We start from the raw sequence: 21,833 nt of genomic DNA on the forward strand, positions 1-21,833 counted from the left end.
AGAGTTTAGTTAAATCAAGTCCAATGCCACGGCTGAACTTGGATGATCGCTGCAATGAGGCCGTGAAAAAGAAGAAAACCGTGTGGGAGAGTCGGTAGCAGGTTAAATGTTTTTTATATTCAATGGTTGAGATTTAACATTATTAAACCAACCATTGAAATTAAATGTGGCTTTTATAACTTTTAAACTCTTAAGCGTTGCTACTTTTTTTTTTTTTTTTTTTGGGTTAAACCAGCTCAAATAAATTAAATAATGTGACACGTTCTTCGAAAATGATCTGGTTTTCATAAATTTGTCTTGTGCATTAATAAATTTGGACAGACTGCATTAATATGGGGACCCTTAATTAATATGTTATGTGCTTTCCTGATTAATAGGACAAAAATGCAACTGGATTGGGGTTTTGCCTGTCATACCTTTTTTTATTTTTAACTTTTCAGGAGGGGATTTTTTGCTTCTGCTGTTTTTGGCAGGAAATATACGAAAACATGGTGAAGAGGAAAAGCCAACTAGAGCAGCAGCTCGTCAAATTTTCCAATTCGTTGAAAGAAATGCAGTTAATAGTCGAAAACAAAGGATGGTTCTAATCCGATGGTGCTATAGATTTATCACATTTGCTTTAGAACAAACATGGGAATTGGGATGGTAAGTTATAACTAGTAACGATGGACATATGGTGTATGGCATATGCAGGAGCAGCTTGGGAAACTATCCTCATGTTCGATGGACAAAGAGACAGAGAGATCAACGGTGGTAGTTGTAGAGGCGGGAGAGGAAGAAGGAAAACGAAAAGGAGCAAAAGGGATTGATGCAGCGGCTGACGCGGAGAAACGAGATGAGGACAAAGAAGAAGGAAAGGCGGCAGATGCTGCAAAGGCAGAAAGGAGACAGATTGTGCAGTGGGTTCAGGATATGCAAGCCTCAGGGAACATTTCTTTGGCCGAACATGGTGGGCAGCGGCGGCAGCAACATCTTGTCGTCTCCCCTGCATCCACCCCATGCCCCACATTCCCAGGTTGCTGCAGAGGATACGGTCCCCACTCCTTCCTCTGCCTCTTCCGCCACATCCGCACCCAGGCTCCCCATCAACGTCGCTCCTCCTCCTATGCTTCATATTACTAATCCTATTCCTATTCCTCGTCCTAGTATCAGTGGTGTTAGTACTAACAGTAGTCATCCGCAGCAGCCAAGTCCGTCCCCAGTGAAACCCTTAGCTGAGAAAAGAGGGTTTACAGTGGCCGTATCGTCCTCCGTCGTCATACTGGAATCGACATGCCAGGGAGACAACATTAGTCCTACCTCTGTCCGTCCCCGTCTCAACCTCGACCACAATGACGTACGTTGTATCTCCTTTCTCTTCTCACTGAGATTATTGGAATGACCAAAATGTCCTAAGAACATTAAATATATATATATATATCATTGTTGTCCTGTTGTGGCATGCAGGTAATTGGATCTGATCATGATGTGGCAGTTGTTAGCAGTGCTAGCACGAAGATGACAAACGGGGCCGATCATCTGATCCGACACTACTATCACCAGCAAGAACAAGGGCAGCAGCAACACCACCTAAGGGTGTTAATCGGTTCAATTTCGGTTTAAACGGTGCGGATCGGTTCGGTTCACATTTATTTGACTAAAACTATAACCGCACCATTTACTAAACGGTTCCACTTTCTGAAACCATGACCGTTTAGTAAACGGTTTCGGTTTCCACGGTTTCTAAACGGTGTTGGTTTCACGGTTTTAAACGGTTTCAATTTCAGTTTATTTCATACGGTTTGTAAAACGGTTCACAATCAATTTGCTATAACTTGCAACCATCTCTAAACTGAAGATCATAAGCTTATCAAAAAATAATTAGCAACCACAAATAAGAGATTCTATATTAACGATGGTATGTCTTAATTTGATAATCTAGTGCTATTTCTTTGGATGGTCATTCTCAAACATTTAGAACTAATATCATTCAACATCCAAATCCAGCCTTCTACAGCATAAAATATTAAAATGACAGGTGGTTCAGCCAAAACACCCCATCTATGATAACATAATAACATAGTAACATATATGGATTACAAGTTCATGATCTAAAGTCTAAACTTGAACTGAATTGTAATAAATCATACCAAAGAAGGATGGACACTTAATTTAATTGTTAATTGTTATACGGATTACTGCCCCTTCTTTATTTAATTGTTATACGAATTAATCGGATCGATTTAAACGATTTTAAACGATTCGGTTTAAACGGTTTCAATTCGGTTTGAAACCAACGGATTCTGCGGTTAAAACCGACCCGACCCATTTAGCTAATCGTCCTAAAACTTGAAACCATAACCACACCATTTACTAAGCGATTTTGCGGTTTCGGTGTAAATGGATCGGTTCGGTTTCGGTTACAAATTCACATCCTTAACACCACCAAGGGAGCTACTGCGCTTCATCCGTGGGCACTTGGCTGGCTCTTTCTGCACCCAACTCTTACTCAGATTGCCCTAACCAGGGTTAGGTTAGGTTAGTTCCTCTGAGTCAGTTTTTGTTCTTTTTTGGGTTTATGGGTTGGTGGGTGAAGGAAAACTAAGAGCCCGTTTGGTATCGTTTCTGTTCTAGAAACGACGTTTCGTGTCAGAAACTCAAATTTCAGTTTCTATTTCGAAACGACGTTTTTAAACAAAAAAAGGGTGTTTGGTGAATCTATTTTAGGGGCAGTTTCAGAACAGAAAAACGACAGTTGTGGCATTTGGTTAAACTCGTTTCAGAAACGTTTTTTTTTGGATGAAAATCAATAATTACATAAATAACACCCAAATCACAAATATAACAGTAAATTAAAATAGCATGGCAAAGTGCAGGAAGGATGTGTTCAATTCCTACTGAGGCTTTGTATAAAGCTTTCACAGTAGCAGGATTCAGTACAGTCCATTATTCTATCTTTATTGGAACTCCCCCCCCCCCCGCCCCACCAACTGGAATTTGGAAGATATAAGAAGGAATGCTTCAATTCAATCAATTAGGATATGACCCTTATGAAGAAGATTATTCATGGATGGAATCAAGGCCTCCTCACAGTTCCTAATTATGAATAATGATCCTCTATCTATCTAGAGTAGCAGTAGTATTCATATATATATATATATATATATATAGTTGATGATCAGTAGCAGTAGTATTCATATCACATATCTTAGAGTCAATCCTAGAGTAGCAGTAGAACCATCATTATCAAGGTCAGCAGCCACTAGATCACCTAGAGTCATCTTCTTCTGAAGAACCCATTTCGCGATCTTTCGATTTCTCTTGTCAATCCTTTAACTTAGTTAAGTAGAGGAAAGCCCTTGCAATAGCCAATGTACTTACCAAGAGCCAAATGATAGCAAAACACCTACCCTTCAAATCACATGAATGCATAATCTCCATAACCCACCGTCGTCACCAAAGCTACCGATAAATAGAAACTATCAATCCAATCCAATCCAATCCCTCTAGTAAATGCACCATTACCATCCCCACTGCAATACAAACAATAACAACACCTAATGCCAATCCCACCTTCATCCTTATCCTCATTCTTCCCTGAACTCTGTCAATCACATAAGCTTGAAACATTTCATCAAATCTATTCTCATCCACTGCACTCAACACTACTGACTCTTGCTGATCCAACACGTATGTTACTAATCCATTTAGCAATATATCAATGAATCCAAAACCAACTAGGATGAAAAAACAAGTAAAAAACTTCGTAAATTCTGTATCGGGTACTATATCACCATACCCAATTGTGCAAAGAGTCACCACAGAGAAATACAATCCATCTACAGGTTTAAAGGTCTTATGACCAATAAAACTTCCACTTTTCACTACATAGATCACAACACCAACTAATATATACAAGAAGACACCGATGAAGGCTTGTCGAACTACCCAAGGGGTTCATTGCAGAGTGGGGTTAGGCTTAATGGAAGAAGCTGAAGAACCTCCCTTGTGTCTGTGAATAAGCAGGGGGCACTGTGTGAACGATGTGCTGGTCTTCTATCTATGCTTAACTTAGCTATGAGGTTGTAGAAAGATGGTGGATTGGTTGTGTTGTGAGTTGAAGATGGAGAAACAATTGGAATGATAACTTGATCTGAATTGATACAATGCGCAGATGAAGAGGTAGGTCTTCTCAGCAGGGAAGCTTCGCTAATTTCATCATCATCATCTCCTGTTTCCTTGGAGAGCAAGAGCTCATCATCCATGGAAGAACTCAGTTACATGATATCAGATAGATTTTTAAGCTATGTTTAATTATTTTTCCCCCTTTTTTTGCATCTGATTCAAGAAATCAATATGATCAGTATAATTCAACTAAAAGTCAATCCCACAAGTATGGAAAGTAGTTTGGTTTGGATGCGCTATTCATCTAAAGGTCAAACAGGGCAAAAGCACAATTTAACTATGCATATAAACTAGTTAGGGAAATTCACAAGACCATACAGCCATTGAAAAATTAATCAATTACAGCACTTAAATCACATAAAATAGATAAAGATCGAACAAATATCAAACCACTATCAAGAGATTTGGGCGAAGGAGTGAACTGAGAACATGTACCTCATTCTCAGGTGAAGAAACCGACAAATTGGGTAGTAGGAGTGTCTCTGCTCTGCGTGCCAAAAAAAAAATCAATGAACCGTGCTCTGCGTGCCAAAAAGTCTCTCTCTCTCTCTCTCTCTCTCTCTCTCTGAATCTTCCTTTTATGGTTTCACAGGGCACTGAGGATGAATTAACTGCTCTGCGATTAGAGAAGAAGAAGAAAGGGAAGTTGTTCAGAAGAGAAGAAGAAATAGAAGAGAAGAAGAAGACGTTACCTCTCTCTATGAGCTATACGATGATGAAGACCTTTTAGGGAAATATTTGAGGGTTACAAACAAATCTCTCCTCAAAACGTTGAAGCTTATCGATCTCTATCTCTGGAATCTAGAGTCAGTCATAGGTGGTCCAAAAAACCCCTAAAATTGGTCCCAATACCTGCTCTCTGATTACAATAGATGAGGAAGAAGAAAAAGACGTTAAAATAGAAGAAAAAAGAGGTTACAAGAGATGAAGAAGAAGAAGAAGGAGAAGAAGGAGAAGAGGCGAAGTTACCTGCACTGGAGATTTGTCCTCTTCTCTCTTCTCTCCTCTCTCTATGCGCGGACTCTGGAATTACCGGGGTTAAGTTAGGTTTGGTTAGGTTAGGTTAGTTCCTTTGAGTCAGTTTTTGTTCGTTTTTTGGGTTTATGGGTTGGTGGGTGAAGGAAGACCAAGCATTTTCCTTTGCAATATTGATTCGTTACATTTCCTAATAGAAAGACTACTAGGCTTGCATCTCCTGTACTGCTTGGTTTGTTTGCTCTTTACATGACTGTAACCATTAACCCTTGTCGCCTTGGATCATTGGATGTGTACGTCGGTACCTTATATCTGAGGGTCTAGAACCAAGGTAATGAAGAATGATGAGGAAGATGTGAATATTTACTAATGAATTCTTCGCTCTTCTTTTCAATTCTTTTCTGGACTCTCTCTCTCTCACTCTCTCATTATTTACTACCTCCAACCGAGGCTCTAACATTCCTACTGAACGAGTATAAGAAAAAAAAAACCCATCAGAGTAGATCATGATGTGTATGAAGGGGAGGTCTTGAATCACCATATGTATAATATAAGAGAGTATCAAAGAAAGTGAGAGGATGTAAACTACCCTAGCATATTGGGTAGTTTGGTAAAAATAAATTCTAACTTCGTATAATTTCCTTAAATCAAACATTAAGTGGATAGGTTGGTAAAGAAAAACCCAATAATGTCTGATCTTGTAATTTTCTGAAGAAACTATCCCTCTGTTTACAATTTTTTTGCTAGAAAAATATACTTAGGGCCCGTTTGATAACGTTTCTGCCGTTTCTGTTTCAAGAAACAACAGAAACATAAATTTCCATTTCTTGAAACAGAAACGGAATTGAAGGTGTTTGATAAGTCATGTTTTTAGAAGTCGATGGTAACCAGTGAAAAAATTGCCACAAGTCGTTTCCACAAACGGCGAACCTGGGTCGTTTCTTGAACCATAAATAAGTAAAAATTTCTATTTCTATTTCTAAAAATAAGTGAAACGAAACAGTTTTATCAAACGCTTTTTGCACCGTTTCTACTGTTTCTGGAAACAGAAACGGCAGAAACTTGTTTCTTGAAACGTTATCAAACGGGCCCTTAGAATCATGATTGCTAATGGAAAATGAACATCTTAGAAGACAAATTTGTTTGAGAAAATGGATAAAAATTTGCATGAATGCAACATGGGCTGTTGGATGTCTATACTTTAGAGAATAGTTTAGATTAGGTTGTATCAAATTTCAAACCCAAACTCAATATTATACCTTCTCCATATATGAGCATTTTGGCTTTTGCGTTTCTTTTTGTCATTTCTTTTCAACAAGTTTCATTTTTTTTTTATTGCATTTTTAAGTATTTCTTTTGCTACGTACTGGCCATGGTTAAATGCAAACTTGACACGTAAGCAAGGGATTTTTGTGTTCACAACGTTCTCAGCAGTTTATGCTATTTACTCCTACACACAACACACTCATTCACCCGAATATAACAAGGTTCGATCTCACAACCTTCTCCTTTGAGCGCCAACTCTTCAAGATGAAATTACCGCCATTAAGCTAAGCTAGTGTTCGGAAAACCACTCTTTAGAAAAAAAAACAAAAAATTATCATTTTCTACTATTTTCCGAAAGCACTCTTTTGTTCAAATTAAGTCATTTATTTATCTATTTATGAGTTAGGGTGGGCACCGAACAGGTTGGACAGTTTGGAGGGTGGCCCAAGCTCAATCCAAGGTCTACCAAGTAAAGCCCACACAAAACCTAACCTGACATTGAGTTTGGAATTGTTGAGCTCAAAACCAAAGCAATCAAAATGGTGTTAAGTCGGAACCCAGGATCAGATCATTTTGGTCTTGGTCTCGGTCTTAGTTGGCTTGGCTCGGCTCGTATGTGTCTCTTGATTTCAAAGACTACATAGCAGTCGCATTATGGAAAATGGTTTCTATAGGGGAGTGTGGTTTTTTTTTTTTTTTTTTTTTTTTTTCTGAAGGCATCCCACTCCCCCCCAAGTGGAAGATATGCCTATATTGATGCTTCCCTCTTGTACACACGTTGGCCCTCATGCAAGAGCTACACTCTTCCAAACGAAACACTTCCCCTTTACATTAATTTGTGTCTTCCTCTTGTGTTCCCATTGGCCCTCGTGCAGGAGCCACACTCCCCCACGGGAAACAGTTCCTCCTCACATTAATATGAACACACACAAACACACAATGGATAAAGTGATTAGTCTAAACCAACCAACCCTACCACCACTTGGTATGTCATGGATAATAACAACAGTGTAGCATTATTACATAAAAGGCTCACCCGAGCAAACCCAGACAACATAGAGAAACATTATTAGTGTAGCATTATTACATATAGAGTAAAAACAGTATGTAATGGAAATTTCATCCAAATCAATCAAAATCGATTGAAGACAATCCTGTGAAGAGAATCACTCTTCTACTAGAAAACATCACATTTTAGAGTTTCGCACGTCCGTCGAATTTTGCAGCATTAGTTTCTGGTAAGCTGATGCAGTTGGAGAGTGCTGCTATGAGCTGCTTCAAATCATCTGTGGTATGTGCTGCACTGAGTGTTACCCGTAGCCTAAAACATCAAGGATTATTTAGGAACATCATATGATGAGAAAAGAATCCAAAAGAAACTGTCACCTATATTTGCAATATATAGGTCCACGACAAATAATAATTACTTAAGAGAAACCATGAAAAATAGTACCTGCATAAGTTTGAAGGCACTGCGGGAGGTGTAATTGGTGTTACAAGGAAACCATATTTAAGCAAAGACGTGCTTGCGTGATGGACCTTCTCTTCACTCCCAACAATGATAGAAATGATATGACTTGTAATGGGAAGTCCAGTTAGAGTGCGAAAATCTTGCACACGGCTCCTAATTGCCTTTCTACGCCACATCTCCTTTTTTGCCACAATAACAGCAGCTGAAAAGTTATAATTTGTTAATAATCAAAAGAATTTTTATCGGATTAATGATCAGGTGTCACTATATCAGAATTTTAAAGAGAAACAATCTGAAGTCGTAAACAGATTTTGACATTCAAAACAAGTAGAATTAAGAATCCAATTGGAAGTACAGTAAGACTTTCAGAAATCAGCACAAAAATCAAATTGTGAAACCATAGGAGTGTTTAGAATACTATCCGGTTTCCAAATCTAGAGTTTAATATGAAATCTCAGATGGAAACAATGGAGATATTGAAATTCCATTAAGTAGGGTATGCATAAGAACATAATAGAAACCAGAAAAAAACTAAAGAAACCAGAAAAAAAACTAAATAATGATGATGAACAAGATGAAGAAGAATGGAAAAGAAGTAGAATGACGTGGAACTTGATTAGAATCGTACCTTAGCATCTCACAACATTACTCTGAATCTCACAGAACAAAGGCAAAAAAGCATTCATCATAGAAATCATGGGAGGCTATTTGGCCTTTATCACTATTACTGGACTTGTTGGAAACTGTAACATGATTGATTTAGAAAAGGTAGTAACTAATCAGAATCAATCCTTATCTAAGACAAAACATGGACAGACCGGGAAAGCCAACTATGATTGGATTCCTTTTACAAATAGGAAACTGAAACTAAATCTCCTTTTAGCTGTAGGCTATTTGGAGAAAGGAGTGTCCTAATCTATCTCAACTTAGATTAAAATAATAAAATTAGGACTTTAATTGACCCCAACAGTATGGCGTGAATCAGAAATGATGTGTGGTTCAGTTTTGAACCATAGTGTGTCTGAAAAATAGAACCTTAAGTCATGCTTTGGCTCTGGTTTTGCTCCTATGATGGAACTTCTTTGAGTACTACTGATTTGCATGACAAATCTAGTGTATACAAAATCAAGTTAATACATTACATTTCCATTTAATTGGGGTATGGCTTAGTTGAGTACATTACTTTCGAGTCATGTCACAACTCACAAGGTGCTCATCTGTGTGAATGAAGATCATCCAGTAGATGAGCACCATTCGACATTTCTAGAAACCACATCTTCTGGATGGTGGACAAAGTGAAAATGTTGAGCTCTTAGCACATTAATTTTATGCCGTTACATTATCAGTTCACCTAGATGAAGTACATTGATCGCACAATCCAGATAGACCTACACATCAACATGTGTGAAGGATGCAGAGAAAGATAGATACGGTGTACAAGAGAGGGTCTCCCACCCTAAAAAAGGTGGGGGACTCCATAGAAATGCCAAGTGAGATTTCCTGCAGAGCTGCTGGGACATCTCATCAATAGATATCCATCCGAGAGATAGTATACAAGTTTCTAAAATCAGCAAAAAGTCTGCTATCAAAATAAGATAAAAATGCAGAAAATCAAGCAGGTATGTAATGTAAAAGGGTCACACTACCATGTGCAGCAGCAACACCTGGAACAGGTAAAGCAGTTGAAAATATGAAAGCACGACCCGTTGATTGTAGGAGAAGTTTCCACTTTTTGCTGTTCCAATGGGGCATTCACCAGTAAGATGTGAGGATCTCAGAAAAATATAAGGGTGTTTAAAATCAGCTCCAATAGGGAAGAGGTTTTATGCACTACTGTGTATGTGTACATACACCATCATGCCTTCAGCGGACTGGACATCCCTGAAGGCAATGCTGATACAGGATCACAAGGTCAGGTTATTTCATTGAACAAATTACTGATACAAAATAAAACTGAATTGAACTTCCATGAAGGCAATGCTGCGAGCCCAAATTTCCAACATTTTCCTTTGCCCAAATTTCAACGAATAAAAGATGGGAAAACAAAGAAACATAAAAGCTGATTACCTGCAAGTCACAAATCCACCGGAGCAGCCCACAGCCTTACTAAGAGTTCCTATGCATATATCAATATCATTTTGACAGTTAAACTCCTCAGCCACTCCCCCACCATTTTCACCACAAACTAATGATCCATGAGCCTGAAACAACCCTCGACAAATGTAAGAATTCCTACTCAATCATTAAGAAATACAATACCAGAGTGGGATGATGTAAAGAAGTCCTCCTCCCTCTACCTATACCATATGAGAGAGGACCTTCCGTCCCACCCTCCAGTTTGAACCTCAAGTTTTAGGCAGACCAAAGCATCTCAAAGGGGAAATTTTAGTAAACACACCAGGTGCATTAACTAAAGTGAAGTATATCACCAAACCAAAAAGCTCTGAGGATGCTAGTCACAACCTCATTAATGAAAACTTGTCTTGAACCATGTTTCAACTGTCCATAGGAATGCCAGGGATCATAAGTACCATCACAAAAGGTCAACCTCTTGCCCAAGAAATCTCCTTGGTGCCATCCATTTAATGATAAACTCCACTGGATGCATGTTTCATTCATTTTTTTTTCTTTTTCCGGTCAGATGTTTCATTCATGACATGGCTGGGAGAACTTCTTGATCTTGTCCACCTTCATCTGAATGCAAACCCCCCACCACAACAACACCCCCCCTATATATATATATATATATATTTGCCAATACATCTTCCACATGGATACAGAAATTGCACTTACATCATCGATAACTAATAAAAACCCATGCCTCTTACGAAGCTCTACAAGCTCGACCATTGGTGCAAAATCTCCATCCATACTAAACAAGCTGCAAGAGAATAGCAGCAATAGTCAATGCATGGAATTACTGTTAGGTATAAAGATGAGATCAATAATCTCCTAGTTCTAACTTCAAAATGCGTAATTGATGTTTTATTCAGCTGTAAGCCATTTTGAACTTATCCTCTGCTAAATACTACTATAACTATATCGAACTTCTCTCAAATCAAGTGACCCACCCATGAGTAAATATTTTGAACTAGCCTCATTTGACCATAAATCTCTCTTGGTATATCAAAATAATTGGTAGGAGCATAAACTGAAACATTCTGGAGCTACAGTAATATAATTGAACTTAATTCATGGAGCTCTTTTAATGCGAACATATCAGCTTTTACATGATGTAAGGCACATTCAGTGATACAACAGCCTGTTTTAAGCCTCCACCTATTATCTAACTTTCCAAAGTTCTTTTACAGACAGTGTTGTTTGTCTACTTCACCTAATGTTTCTTAAAGCCATAAAACTTTTTAAAATAATTGCAACCTGCAATAAAGTCATCTGTAATCTGTTGAAACAACGTGTCCATCCTTTAGGAGATTCCTTCCCTCTTCTTTTGCCCCCTCACTTTTTCTTGTTCTTCAGCTTTGTTGTAGTTAAAGATTTTTAAGCATAGAAGAAGAAGAAGAGAGACAGCAACAGAGGGAGCACCAAGGGCGTTGGACAACCGAACTCGAACCCTAAAAGCAAAAACACTGCAGAGGAAAAATACTCCTAAAAATACTCCTATGTACATATTATTTTCCCTAAATCAGACTCATGGCTGATCTTGGGAAGGACTCAAAAGAATAGCTACAGACTTAATTTCTTTCAATACAGGAGGACAACCCACATATATGTATCTGCAAATTCACTGTAGCAAGGCTCCAAAAGATATTGCATCTGTTAAATCATAATTCATTAGATTGCATTTATTTAACACAACACAATCACAATAGATGTTTCCACAAATTCACTCTGGCAAGGGCCAAACTTCTGGCCTTAACCCATGTCAACATCACAACCTGACTTGAACTGAACCTGTCATACATGAAAATCCTAATAAAATTCTTCCCCATCCCCCCCCCCCCCTCTTTCAGATCACTTCAAATGAACTTGTTGGCAAAATGACTTTTAAGCAGCCCACTTTTTGAAATGGTTCCTCAGTGGCCCATCTCATTGTGCTACATGGAAGGATGTGGCAATTCCAACCATTGGTAGAGAGCACATGGTCTGGATCAGCCACATGGTAAATTTCAAAGTCTAATTCAATCAAGTAACAGATGTAGATCGAAGCATGAAGAAGAAAAGGACCAAAACAGAATTTGGGAAGATTACTGTTCACACAGAACCGTTCACATGGAACCACTCATGAAGATCTTTTGTGGGCTCATGTGACAGCTGGCATGGATGAGAGATGCTACCAATATTCTTTAGGGATTTCATATCTTTAGTTTCTATTTCAGAAATTACTATTTTCTTGTACTGCTATTGAGCCAATCGCTAGATTAATAGGAGTTTCTATTTTTCAGCAGCAACAACAACAACAACAGCCCATGATTTTGACAGCCATTGAATCAGTGCTTAGTGCATGTGTGTGGAATGTGATAAGACAGTCCTAGGTGAGATACCATCGAGAAGATAGGTGGGAGACCTTCTTCAAGTTGGTGGGAGACTAACATATACTTCTTCTTCTCTTCTTCTCCTTCTTTTCTTTTCTTTCATTTCCTCTTTTTCATCTTGTTTCTACCAAAATGCATCGGACCCTTCTGTTCTGTTATTTGAATCGCATACTTCTATTCCATTGGCCTGTGCAAGGTGCTACAGGGCTCCAGGGTTAGAGGTGCTTAGTTGCTATTTTCCAGTCATTGTTCCCATTTCCCAATTTAGGAATTTCTATTTTCTTACTTCCTATTCTGGTTTGCAGGATTTCAGCTGGTTATTCAAGTACTGTTAATGTCGAACTTAATACCCACTGTTTATATTCTGTTAACTTTCTAATTCTGCTTTTTACAAACTATACTAATTCCTTGCTAATTCTGTAACAGTCCTATAACTTCACATATAATCAAAAAAGATTTTGATTTGAGGTTGTGTTATCCACCCAATAAGGTACACTTGACCAGAATTCTACCTTAGTCTGACTGACCTGCGGTGAGTTGCAGAAATTCTCATATTTCTAGTTTATTATCCTGCCCTGCAATTGTGGTTATCTTTGGTTTCCTGGTCATTAATGGTTTGGTGATTAGGATCCCATCCATACCCTCCCACGTATCAGCATGCACCCTCTTGGTAGTTCAAAATTTTGTAACCTTTATTTTGTCACAGGGACAACCATTTCTCGGCTGGAATTTGACAAGAGAGCAGGAGATATTGAAATCTAAGGCACCGTTTGACAACATTCCGTTTCTGCCATTTCTGCATTTTCTTGTTCCCAGAAACAGAGAAACAGCCTAAAAAGCGTTTGATAAAGTTGTTCCGTTTCACCCGTTTCTAGAAACATAAATCAAAATTTATGCCTATTTACAATTATAGAAACAACTTTGATGAAACAAGGACTTGTTTCATCGTTTCTAGAAACGAATTTGAGAGAAGAAAAAAAAGGTTGTTGTGCCCGATAAATCTCTCAACTATTTAAACCTAAAAAGAGGAAACCGAACCCTCTCCCTTTTGGGCATCCGATGATACTATTGGGTTTTTTAGTGGCATTATGTCTGCAAAAAACATTTCGAGAAAGAAGTTTATCAAACACCAAAAAATCCGTTTTTATTTCTGAAAACGTGTAAAGCCGTTTCTGCTGTTTCTAGACACAGAAACAGCAGAAACATTATCAAACGGTGCCTAAGTGTCCAAACAATTTGGAACCCATCCAAGCTGCCACCTGGAAGATATTTGGGCCATACAGGAATCAATTGCTTTCATCTTCTCCTTTTATTATTTATTCACTTTCTACTATTCACCACATTTTTGCATTGTGACAAATTTCAGCCAAGGAAATCTCTTAGCCTGTCAGCCATAATTTTTAATGGAAGGGCTGTCATAGGATAAACAAACTGAACCCTAAAATGCACTAAAATTGATACATATTTATGGCAGAGGTTGGATCCATAGCCGACTCTCATTCACATGACACAAATTAAGTATTCATTAAGTAAAATTGGCATGGCAAGAAAGTGCCATAACATTCTTGACTTACCTATCACTCACAACAACTTTTTTCTTCATCAAGGAACTTGATCTGCCAAATAACAAATATATGATTAGGTGTTGAAAAACTGGATGAAGTTAAATTAAAGAGGAAATGCAAATAAGATTAAAAAAAAAAAAAAAAACAAACCTTACAAGAGAGCGTCAAGATGGGACATGTCACAATGTCTATACACAAAGACCTCTACTCCTCCTTTCCGCTCAGCAAGACGAATACCATCAATAATAGATGCATGGTTCAGATCATCTGAAAAGATGGCTACCCTTTCATCCTTCAACAGTTTCCTGCCAGAAGCTAGGAAAGAACCAACATTCCCAATTGTACCCATTACAGCCATGTTGGCTGAATAGCCTGTAGGGCAGAGAAGGCAATCCTGGAGCATTACAATAACACAAAAATCATTAGTTTTTTGGTAGAAAGTCCCAAAAATGCCCAAGGGAGATCCTGATTAACAGTTTACAGGATTTCCCAACCATTTAAATCCCTCAGAGTCATGTTTCACCCTGAATCTAAAATATTGCCAAGGACCCATTAAAACATTTAATGTAGAAATCAACTAAGCCATTTAATCATTGCAAGCCTATGTCCTAACAATGAAGACCTCTAAAACCAAGCTTTTGAAGAATTGAGACCATATAGTGCTTTTTGAGGAGACACTTTCCGTTCAACTAAAGAAGAGCTTGAAGCCAAGAGAAGTTTGCATGTATACTTCCACTTCTAAGTGACCATGGGGGAAAGCATTCTTCACATCTAACTGATACAATGGTTAATCTCTATCAGCCTCCAATGATAAGAGAACTCTTATCAAATAATACTTAGCCACCAGAGCAAATGTCTCCTGATGGTCAATCCCATACGCCTAATTATATTTTTTGGCCACCAAAGTTGCCTTGTACCTCTCAGTAGCACCATCTGATCGGTACTTGATTGTGTAGACCCACCTGTAAACAACTAGAATTCTCCCCTTGGGAAGATCAACCAGTTTCCAAGCACAATTCTTCTCAAGTGCCATCGTTTCCTCAAACATGGCTTACTTCTACTTTGGGTCAGACATGGCCTCAGTGACATTCTTAGGAAGGGAAACAAAGGAAATAAACACATACTACTACCGATTGAAGGTTAGCACCATTCTCTCCAATTGGTAACTCTCCTTTGCTACCAATTATTCTTTCTTCTTCTCTCTTGGTTCTATTGTTCTCTCTTCTTCAATCCTTGTATATGCCACTATTGTTGGTTGTTCCTTTCATTTTAACTAGTTTTATTATTATTTTGTCTTCGTAGCCGAGTTGGGATAACGTTGAGGTGCTGTATTGTTGGTTGTTTTAGATCTGAAAAACCGTTACAATTTCATTCTTCCTCCAGACCAAGGATGTCAATTGGTCTGGTGCAGAAGACAGAAAGGAGAAACCAAAACCTTACCGTACCAAAAACTCGAATGCATTTTCAATACCGAAACCGTACCGAGTCAGTTTGGTTTTGGTACTATTTTTATTCGATTTCATAAACAGTTCCTTATTCAGTTCGGCTTCAATACAATTTTTATATAGTTTCATAAACCATATGTCATATATAATATATACTTAGATGTATAATATATAATTACTATACATGTGAATACTCGATTAGGTTCAGGAATAGATAATTCGAAACGGTTAGGTTCATAACAAACGGTCTTGTCTTAGATAATGAAACAGTACCGTACTGAATAATATTCATTTTGTTGATACTGAAACCATACTGATTATTTTTCAGTTCGGATCAGTTTAGTTCGGTTTTAACGGGCAGTATCTGTTTCAGTTCCACACTTACTCTAGATACCCCATCCATTAACCTCTAAATAGCAATTGCCCTAAGTTTGGTGTAATTTGAACAAGATTTTTTCTGTTTATTTCATTTTACCTTCAATTCATATTTATTATGAAAGAAAAAAATATTGGAATCCTGTTCTGATAATCCTATTAAATTTGTGTGGAAACCCTTTTGCTACACCAACAATGTTAACTAAGAATTGTTAGAGATAATATTTATATCTTTTGACAAAGAGACTGAATGCCAAGACAAAGGAGGGAGGCCCTAGTCAATAACTTTTAAGGTAATCACCTTTCAATGAGCAAGGAGAATTTTTTTTTCAAAAAAGGGTTAAAAACTCATAGTTTGCATTTTTAGTGGCCATGCTCCTCACTAGGGCATAAATTACCTCTACATGATGCATATTACCAAAGCTAAGAGAAACTTGGTCATTGTAGAAATTTCAGATATGATGCAGCATAAGGATGTTCATATATCAGCTGTTTCAACATAAATTAGATATGAAATTTGGAGATTCAGCATAGTCCGACCCCATTTAGTTGGAATAACACTATATTATTAAGGAATTTTTTTTTTTTTCTTTTGAGGGATGAAATGATTAAATATATCAACATGATAATACATGTAATGGCCATAAAATGTGATAAAAAAAAAAAAATTTAATCATATATTTCCTGATAAGAATGTGTATAAGGGAAGATTTTGAAGCTAAACTACCATTGACAATTGAGAGGTGGAACTAAAGAAAATTTAGAAATGTCAAACCAGGTTGAAGAAAGTATCAAATATTCAAAATTCAACAAAGTCAATATTAGTATTATGCCCTTTAGAAGAATCCATGCACAAAGTCTAGTAGGCCAACAATTATAACAATTTTAACCTCCACAAAAATAAACCCAATGAAGAATTGAGAAGCGGAAATTTGAAAAAGGAAAAGTGTCACAGGTGTTCCTTATGAGGTTGAATTTTTCCATCCAGTGAACTAACTAAACGGCTCACCACCAAAAAAAAGAACTAACTATGAGTAAATCTTAGAATGATATTTTGCATGGAAAATTCAGTTCAACTAGAATGCAAAAGAAGCCAATTTTATGTAACAAGGGATACAATACCTCTTTCTTCTTCAAATCTGCCAAGCATGACTCCAGTAGCCTATGATAATTGGTGTACCCGCCTGCCAAAGCAGAGCCTCTTGGGCCCATTCCATGTTCTCGGGCTGCCTGAATTCAATGAGGGTTCAAAAGGTTTGAGCAAAAGGAGTACAGGAAACTCATCATGGAACAGACAGAAAATAAAAATTCGCAATGATCTACTATCACCTTTGCAGCAGCCTTCCGAACAGTCGGATGAGAACTCAAGCCCAAGCAATCATTTCCAGAGACGAGAAGTAACTTCTTGGATCGCTGAGGGGAGGCCACATTGTCATCTCTACTGATAACTTCATCTCCTGGAAGAAAAAACAAATCACAAATCAATATGCAACAAGTTGGGACATCCCAGTGAAGCTACTACCAACCCACCCAGAGAAAACGAAAGAAAACCCAGTGAAGCCAAGAGAGTGTTGTGATGCATCCTATTTCTTAAACTTTGTTTGGTTAGGGAGAAAAGCAGGGGAGAGAGAGAGACTGAGAGTGAGGGGCAAACAACAGAGAAGAGAGAGACAGGGGATAGGTATCCGGAACTCCTCTCTGGGGGCCATGTCTTTGCCGGTGGTGGTTACAGGTTTGAGAGCAACTTCTCGACGGAGAATTCTTGGAAGGAAAGAGGTTTCGGTGATGGAGGTGAACGAGAATCACTACCTCTTCGGGAACATCCGTTTATTAGCTTTCATACTTAAAGTGGTCATTGGATCCATGGCTAAAATCTTCGAACAGTTCGTCATCTTGTTCAATGCAAGTAAGTCTCTTCGCAGAAATGCTACGCAAGGATCAATTTATTAAAATTTCCCTTGTAATCTGGTTATTGCTTCTGTTGAACAACTTTTCTTGTCTCTGCAATCCTTTTCTTTCTTCACCTCTTCGTCTTCCTTGGGTATGGGGCGATAGTAGCGGGGTTGGGGCCCTTGGGGGAGATGCAGATGGGTACTGGTCGGATTAGGGGCAGGTCGCCGGCGGGGCCTGAGAGTGCAAGCTGGCTTGTGCGCAGGTGGGGGTAATTGCAGCGAGGAGGGAGAAAGGAACAGCTGCTCGTACGATCATGTGATCGTACGCGTCCCAGTCAACATCATATATATTTTTTTTTTCTTTTCTTTTTAAATATTCTACTCAGAAAATGAGAAAGATATTAGATGATGTTTTACGATCGTTTGATAACGTTTCGGCATAACATAAATTTTTATTTTTAAAAACAGAAATGAAATTGAAGATATTTGATAAATCAGTGAAAGAATGACCACAAGTCATTTCGAGAAATAGTGCCTGGGTCGTTTCTTGAATCATAAATAGGTAGAAATTGCAATTTCTATTTCTGAAAACAAGTGAAACGAAACAGTTTTATCAAACGTATTTTGTTCCGTTTTTATCATTTTTAGACACAGAAACGGTAGAAATGCGTTCTTAAAACGTTATCAAATGGACCCTTATATGATGGAACAACCGATCCAATCTTAGGTTGAGGTTGAGGTTGGGGTTGGGGTTAAGGTTGGTTGGATCAGGTGGGGCCTGGGATCGTACCCCTTATTTTGCTAAAGAGTCATATATATTAAAAGAATATAAAAAAATAAAAAAAATGTACAAGTTGAGTCTAAAACGACATCAGAGAAAAATACAAAAGAGAAAAACAAATCAAGATCACACCTCTACCTTCGGCATTGCCATCAACAGGGGAAGAGATTCACTACTCCATACTAAAACAAAATCTAGATCTACCATCAGCGTCCACCCTTTGCTCCTCTTTCACTGATCGAGGAAACTAAGGATTGACAACCGATAAATCACTTCTAGCTCCATTTTCACAAGAAAACCTATTATGGGGTTGGTTTTTCTAAAATAATGGGTAATTTTTCGCCCGGATGCTAGATAGATAGGACTGCAAATGCTGCCATTCTTACAAGCCATATCAAGGGAAAGATACTTTAAGAACCGCTACTGTAACTTATGCTATGATTGATTAGAAAGAAAATTTAAAGAGAATGGATGTGAAATTTTTAAATATCTCACTTTCTCAAATTCCCACTTTCCAATTTTCCATGCTTATGAAAAAATAGCACACCTCTCCACCCGTTAAATTCTCCTCTCATCAAAACCACTCAAGGTATTCCCCAAAAAAAAAATCTTAAATGCCTATTTGTTTTGATGGAAAAAATTAGATAGGATTATTAGGATGTTTTCCATAAATTCCCCAAAAAACGGTTGTTGTTTCGTTGCATTTCCCAGGTAAACTACTAGAGACTATTTATACATTAATGACACAACTTATGTATTAATGACATGCCTTAAAATATTTTCAACAGGTATCCAGGCCTGACTAGTTCCTTTGATTCATATTGACCCTAAAATCGCTTGGAGTCGGTTGCATCAAGGTTAAATTAAAACTATTCAATTTCATCAAAAGTAGTGAAGAGTACTAAACACCCCATGTGAGTGGCTCTAAGGAGATAAGAGAAGTTGATCTCAAAATCACAATGGAGCAGTTGGTTTTAGGGGATCATGCAATGGGGCTCCTCCTTCTAAGAGAAGGATCTCCTACAACGCATAGATGGAGACCTAGAACTCTTCAAGAAATTGATCAGGTCTACAATTGGCTGTTGTGAAAAGGAAACATCATTGGTCCTTGGCAACACTAGAGAAAGAGTTGAAGAAAAACATCTCTCATGACCTTGAGATAGGGGTGTCAATCGGTCAGGCCGGTCCAGTTTCAATCGGGCTTAATCGGGCTTGAAAGACTTTCAAACGCTGCACCATGTCCATCCATTTAACTAATCGAGCTTAGTTATTGAAGGCATGGTACGCTTTATATTCGGTCGATCGATCGGCCTCGGGCTATAATCGGGCTACCTTATTCGGACTTTAGTCGGGCCTTAACCGGGCTAGGACATGTTTAATATTAAATGGGCTTTAACCGGTTTTTAAACGGACCCTTTTTAAAATGTGCTCTTATGTCCCAATCCACTAATGCAAGTCCAAAAAAATGACAACAAATCAATAAATGATACCAAATATAACCATTATTAAAAAATGTGAACATGTCTTAACTTTTTAGCTTTTACTCTTTAATTTGGGGGGTAAAATAGGTATTCTACAATCATTAAAGGGTCATGTCAGACCAGTGCACAATAGGCCGATCTCGATCGGGTGTTATTTGATCGGTCTCGGTCGGGCGCCTGACGCTCCAAGTAGCAAAACCTAGACCGACCATTTGTAAACGGGTCGGGCTCAAACCCGACATGTTTAATAAACTATTCGGGCCGGGCCGATCTATAAATGGTCGGTCCCAATCGATTTAGTCGGGTCGGGCCACGAATTGACACCCTACCTTGAGATGGGAAAATCACCAAATGCAAATATCGGTTTAAACTTTTGTGTGCAATGGATGATGAAATGGAGATGATCTTCAATTCTTTCCTTCAAAATTTTGAAGGAAACTATTGATAAAATTCATGTTGTTGGATGTGATCATCAGAAGGATCCTGAGAACCAAACAATTCTTCATTTGAATGCCCCACTCTTTTGCTGAGGTTGGTCTTTTCATTGGGTGGATTCCATGTGTTGATCCGAACTCGCTTTTAAACCATTATAAAAGCACAAATATTTGCTTTTGTTCCCACTTCCAGCTTGATACAAGGAAAGTATAGTCAAATAGATGAGATACAAGTTAAGGACACATACTTCCATTCTTTCTTAACACCATCACTCTCCCATCCTCCAAAAGAAAAACTAGAGAGAGACCAGGGAGATCATAATAAGAGTATTCGATCGGGATCGGTCCTGATTTCTTTCGTTTTGAGTTAGAATATTCACATCAAGCTTCCCCTGAATCAATGGGTTTTCATATCATCAAAAGGCCAATTCGAAAGTCTTTGGGATCAATTCCAATCAATTCTAATCCGATCTGAATCAAAGTTGATCCCTACCCCACCACCACAACCACCACAAACCTTCTCCACCATTAACATCCCCCCCTCTACGTACCGATCTTAATCTCCCCTCCTATGCAACCCCACCCCAGCCAATTATTGAAACATGGGGTAACGAGTTGGGGTGGGGGGAGGTGGAGGCGGCAACAATGAGGTATGTTCGCCTAGGCGTACATTTGAGGATTCAACATTTATTCTTTTTGTTTTTCTATATACATTTTTTTACTCTTTTAATGACAAGAAGTATGACAGGTGTTGGATCCTCACATGTACGTCCAAGTAAATGTATGAATATACATAGAGATACAGTAGATCCACACTCAATAACCATAGTCACCAAAAAAGCAAACATGCATGATATGAAATAAAAGATGTATATAAGCTCACCAGAACTAGGAACTTGATGTACCCACTTCTGAAATGTGGCTTCTGCAATCTCAACCTCCACGGAAGCTCGATCCCATGAACACAATCCATCATAAGTTTGAAACTCTTCAGAATCTACAAAATTCTTCACTTCGTTCCCTAATGGTTTTGATTGATCAAACATGGCGGAAAGCAAAATGGGTCTGAGAGATGGAACCAGCTTTAGTGATTCAAGTCTCGAAAGGGCCTTCTCCACCCAGTAATCCCACGAATTATCCATCCTCATTTTACACCCACAGAGACACACAGCAGAGACTCCACTTGGAGAGAGAGAGAGAGAGTTTTATTTGAGCACATGACACATGAGCCCGGACCATCTTCTTATACAGAACGCTGGATTTTTTTATTTTTTTGGGTGAAGTTTGATGGGTGATCACACCAAAACCATCAATCTCTCTCTCTCTCTCTCTCTCTCTTCAACGCCGCCACTCTTATTCTGTCTCTCTCTTCCTTTTTTTTTTTTTTTTTTTTTTTTTTTTTTTTTTTTGTCTCATCCATCATCCATGCTATTGTTTATTTATTTATTTATTATTATTATTATTATTATTATTATCAAATTCATTATCAAG

General features: G+C 38.2%; 1 protein-coding gene and 1 pseudogene across 6 annotated transcripts in view; both read right to left on the reverse strand.

The window, feature by feature from the left end:
• Positions 1 to 2,355: 2,355 nt before the first annotated feature.
• Positions 2,356 to 5,610, reverse strand: LOC122087483 (annotated as a pseudogene).
• A 1,747-nt stretch (positions 5,611 to 7,357) lies between these two features.
• The window catches only part of LOC122085759 (8-amino-7-oxononanoate synthase), a 33,667-nt gene continuing 19,191 nt past the window's right edge, over positions 7,358 to 21,833 (reverse strand). The window contains exons 1-10 of one of the 6 annotated variants that reach the window (XM_042654332.1): positions 17,285 to 17,945; positions 17,084 to 17,211; positions 16,877 to 16,984; positions 14,090 to 14,328; positions 13,944 to 13,985; positions 10,670 to 10,757; positions 9,944 to 10,077; positions 9,523 to 9,611; positions 7,859 to 8,078; positions 7,358 to 7,726 (exon numbers count right to left, since the gene is read on the reverse strand). In XM_042654332.1, coding sequence (XP_042510266.1) covers positions 7,600 to 7,726; positions 7,859 to 8,078; positions 9,523 to 9,611; positions 9,944 to 10,077; positions 10,670 to 10,757; positions 13,944 to 13,985; positions 14,090 to 14,328; positions 16,877 to 16,984; positions 17,084 to 17,211; positions 17,285 to 17,336 — 1,227 coding nt within the window. In that variant the 5' untranslated portion in view covers positions 17,337 to 17,945 and the 3' untranslated portion in view covers positions 7,358 to 7,599. Of the gene's footprint in view, positions 7,727 to 7,858; positions 8,079 to 9,522; positions 9,612 to 9,943; positions 10,078 to 10,669; positions 10,758 to 13,943; positions 13,986 to 14,089; positions 14,329 to 16,876; positions 16,985 to 17,083; positions 17,212 to 17,284; positions 17,946 to 21,833 lie in introns of those variants that run through there. The other 5 variants (XM_042654333.1, XM_042654334.1, XM_042654331.1 and 2 more) reach the window with 5 other exon arrangements.

This window comes from Macadamia integrifolia, chromosome 8 (genome assembly GCF_013358625.1).
Source record: "Macadamia integrifolia cultivar HAES 741 chromosome 8, SCU_Mint_v3, whole genome shotgun sequence".
Classification (NCBI taxonomy): Eukaryota; Viridiplantae; Streptophyta; class Magnoliopsida; order Proteales; family Proteaceae; genus Macadamia; species Macadamia integrifolia.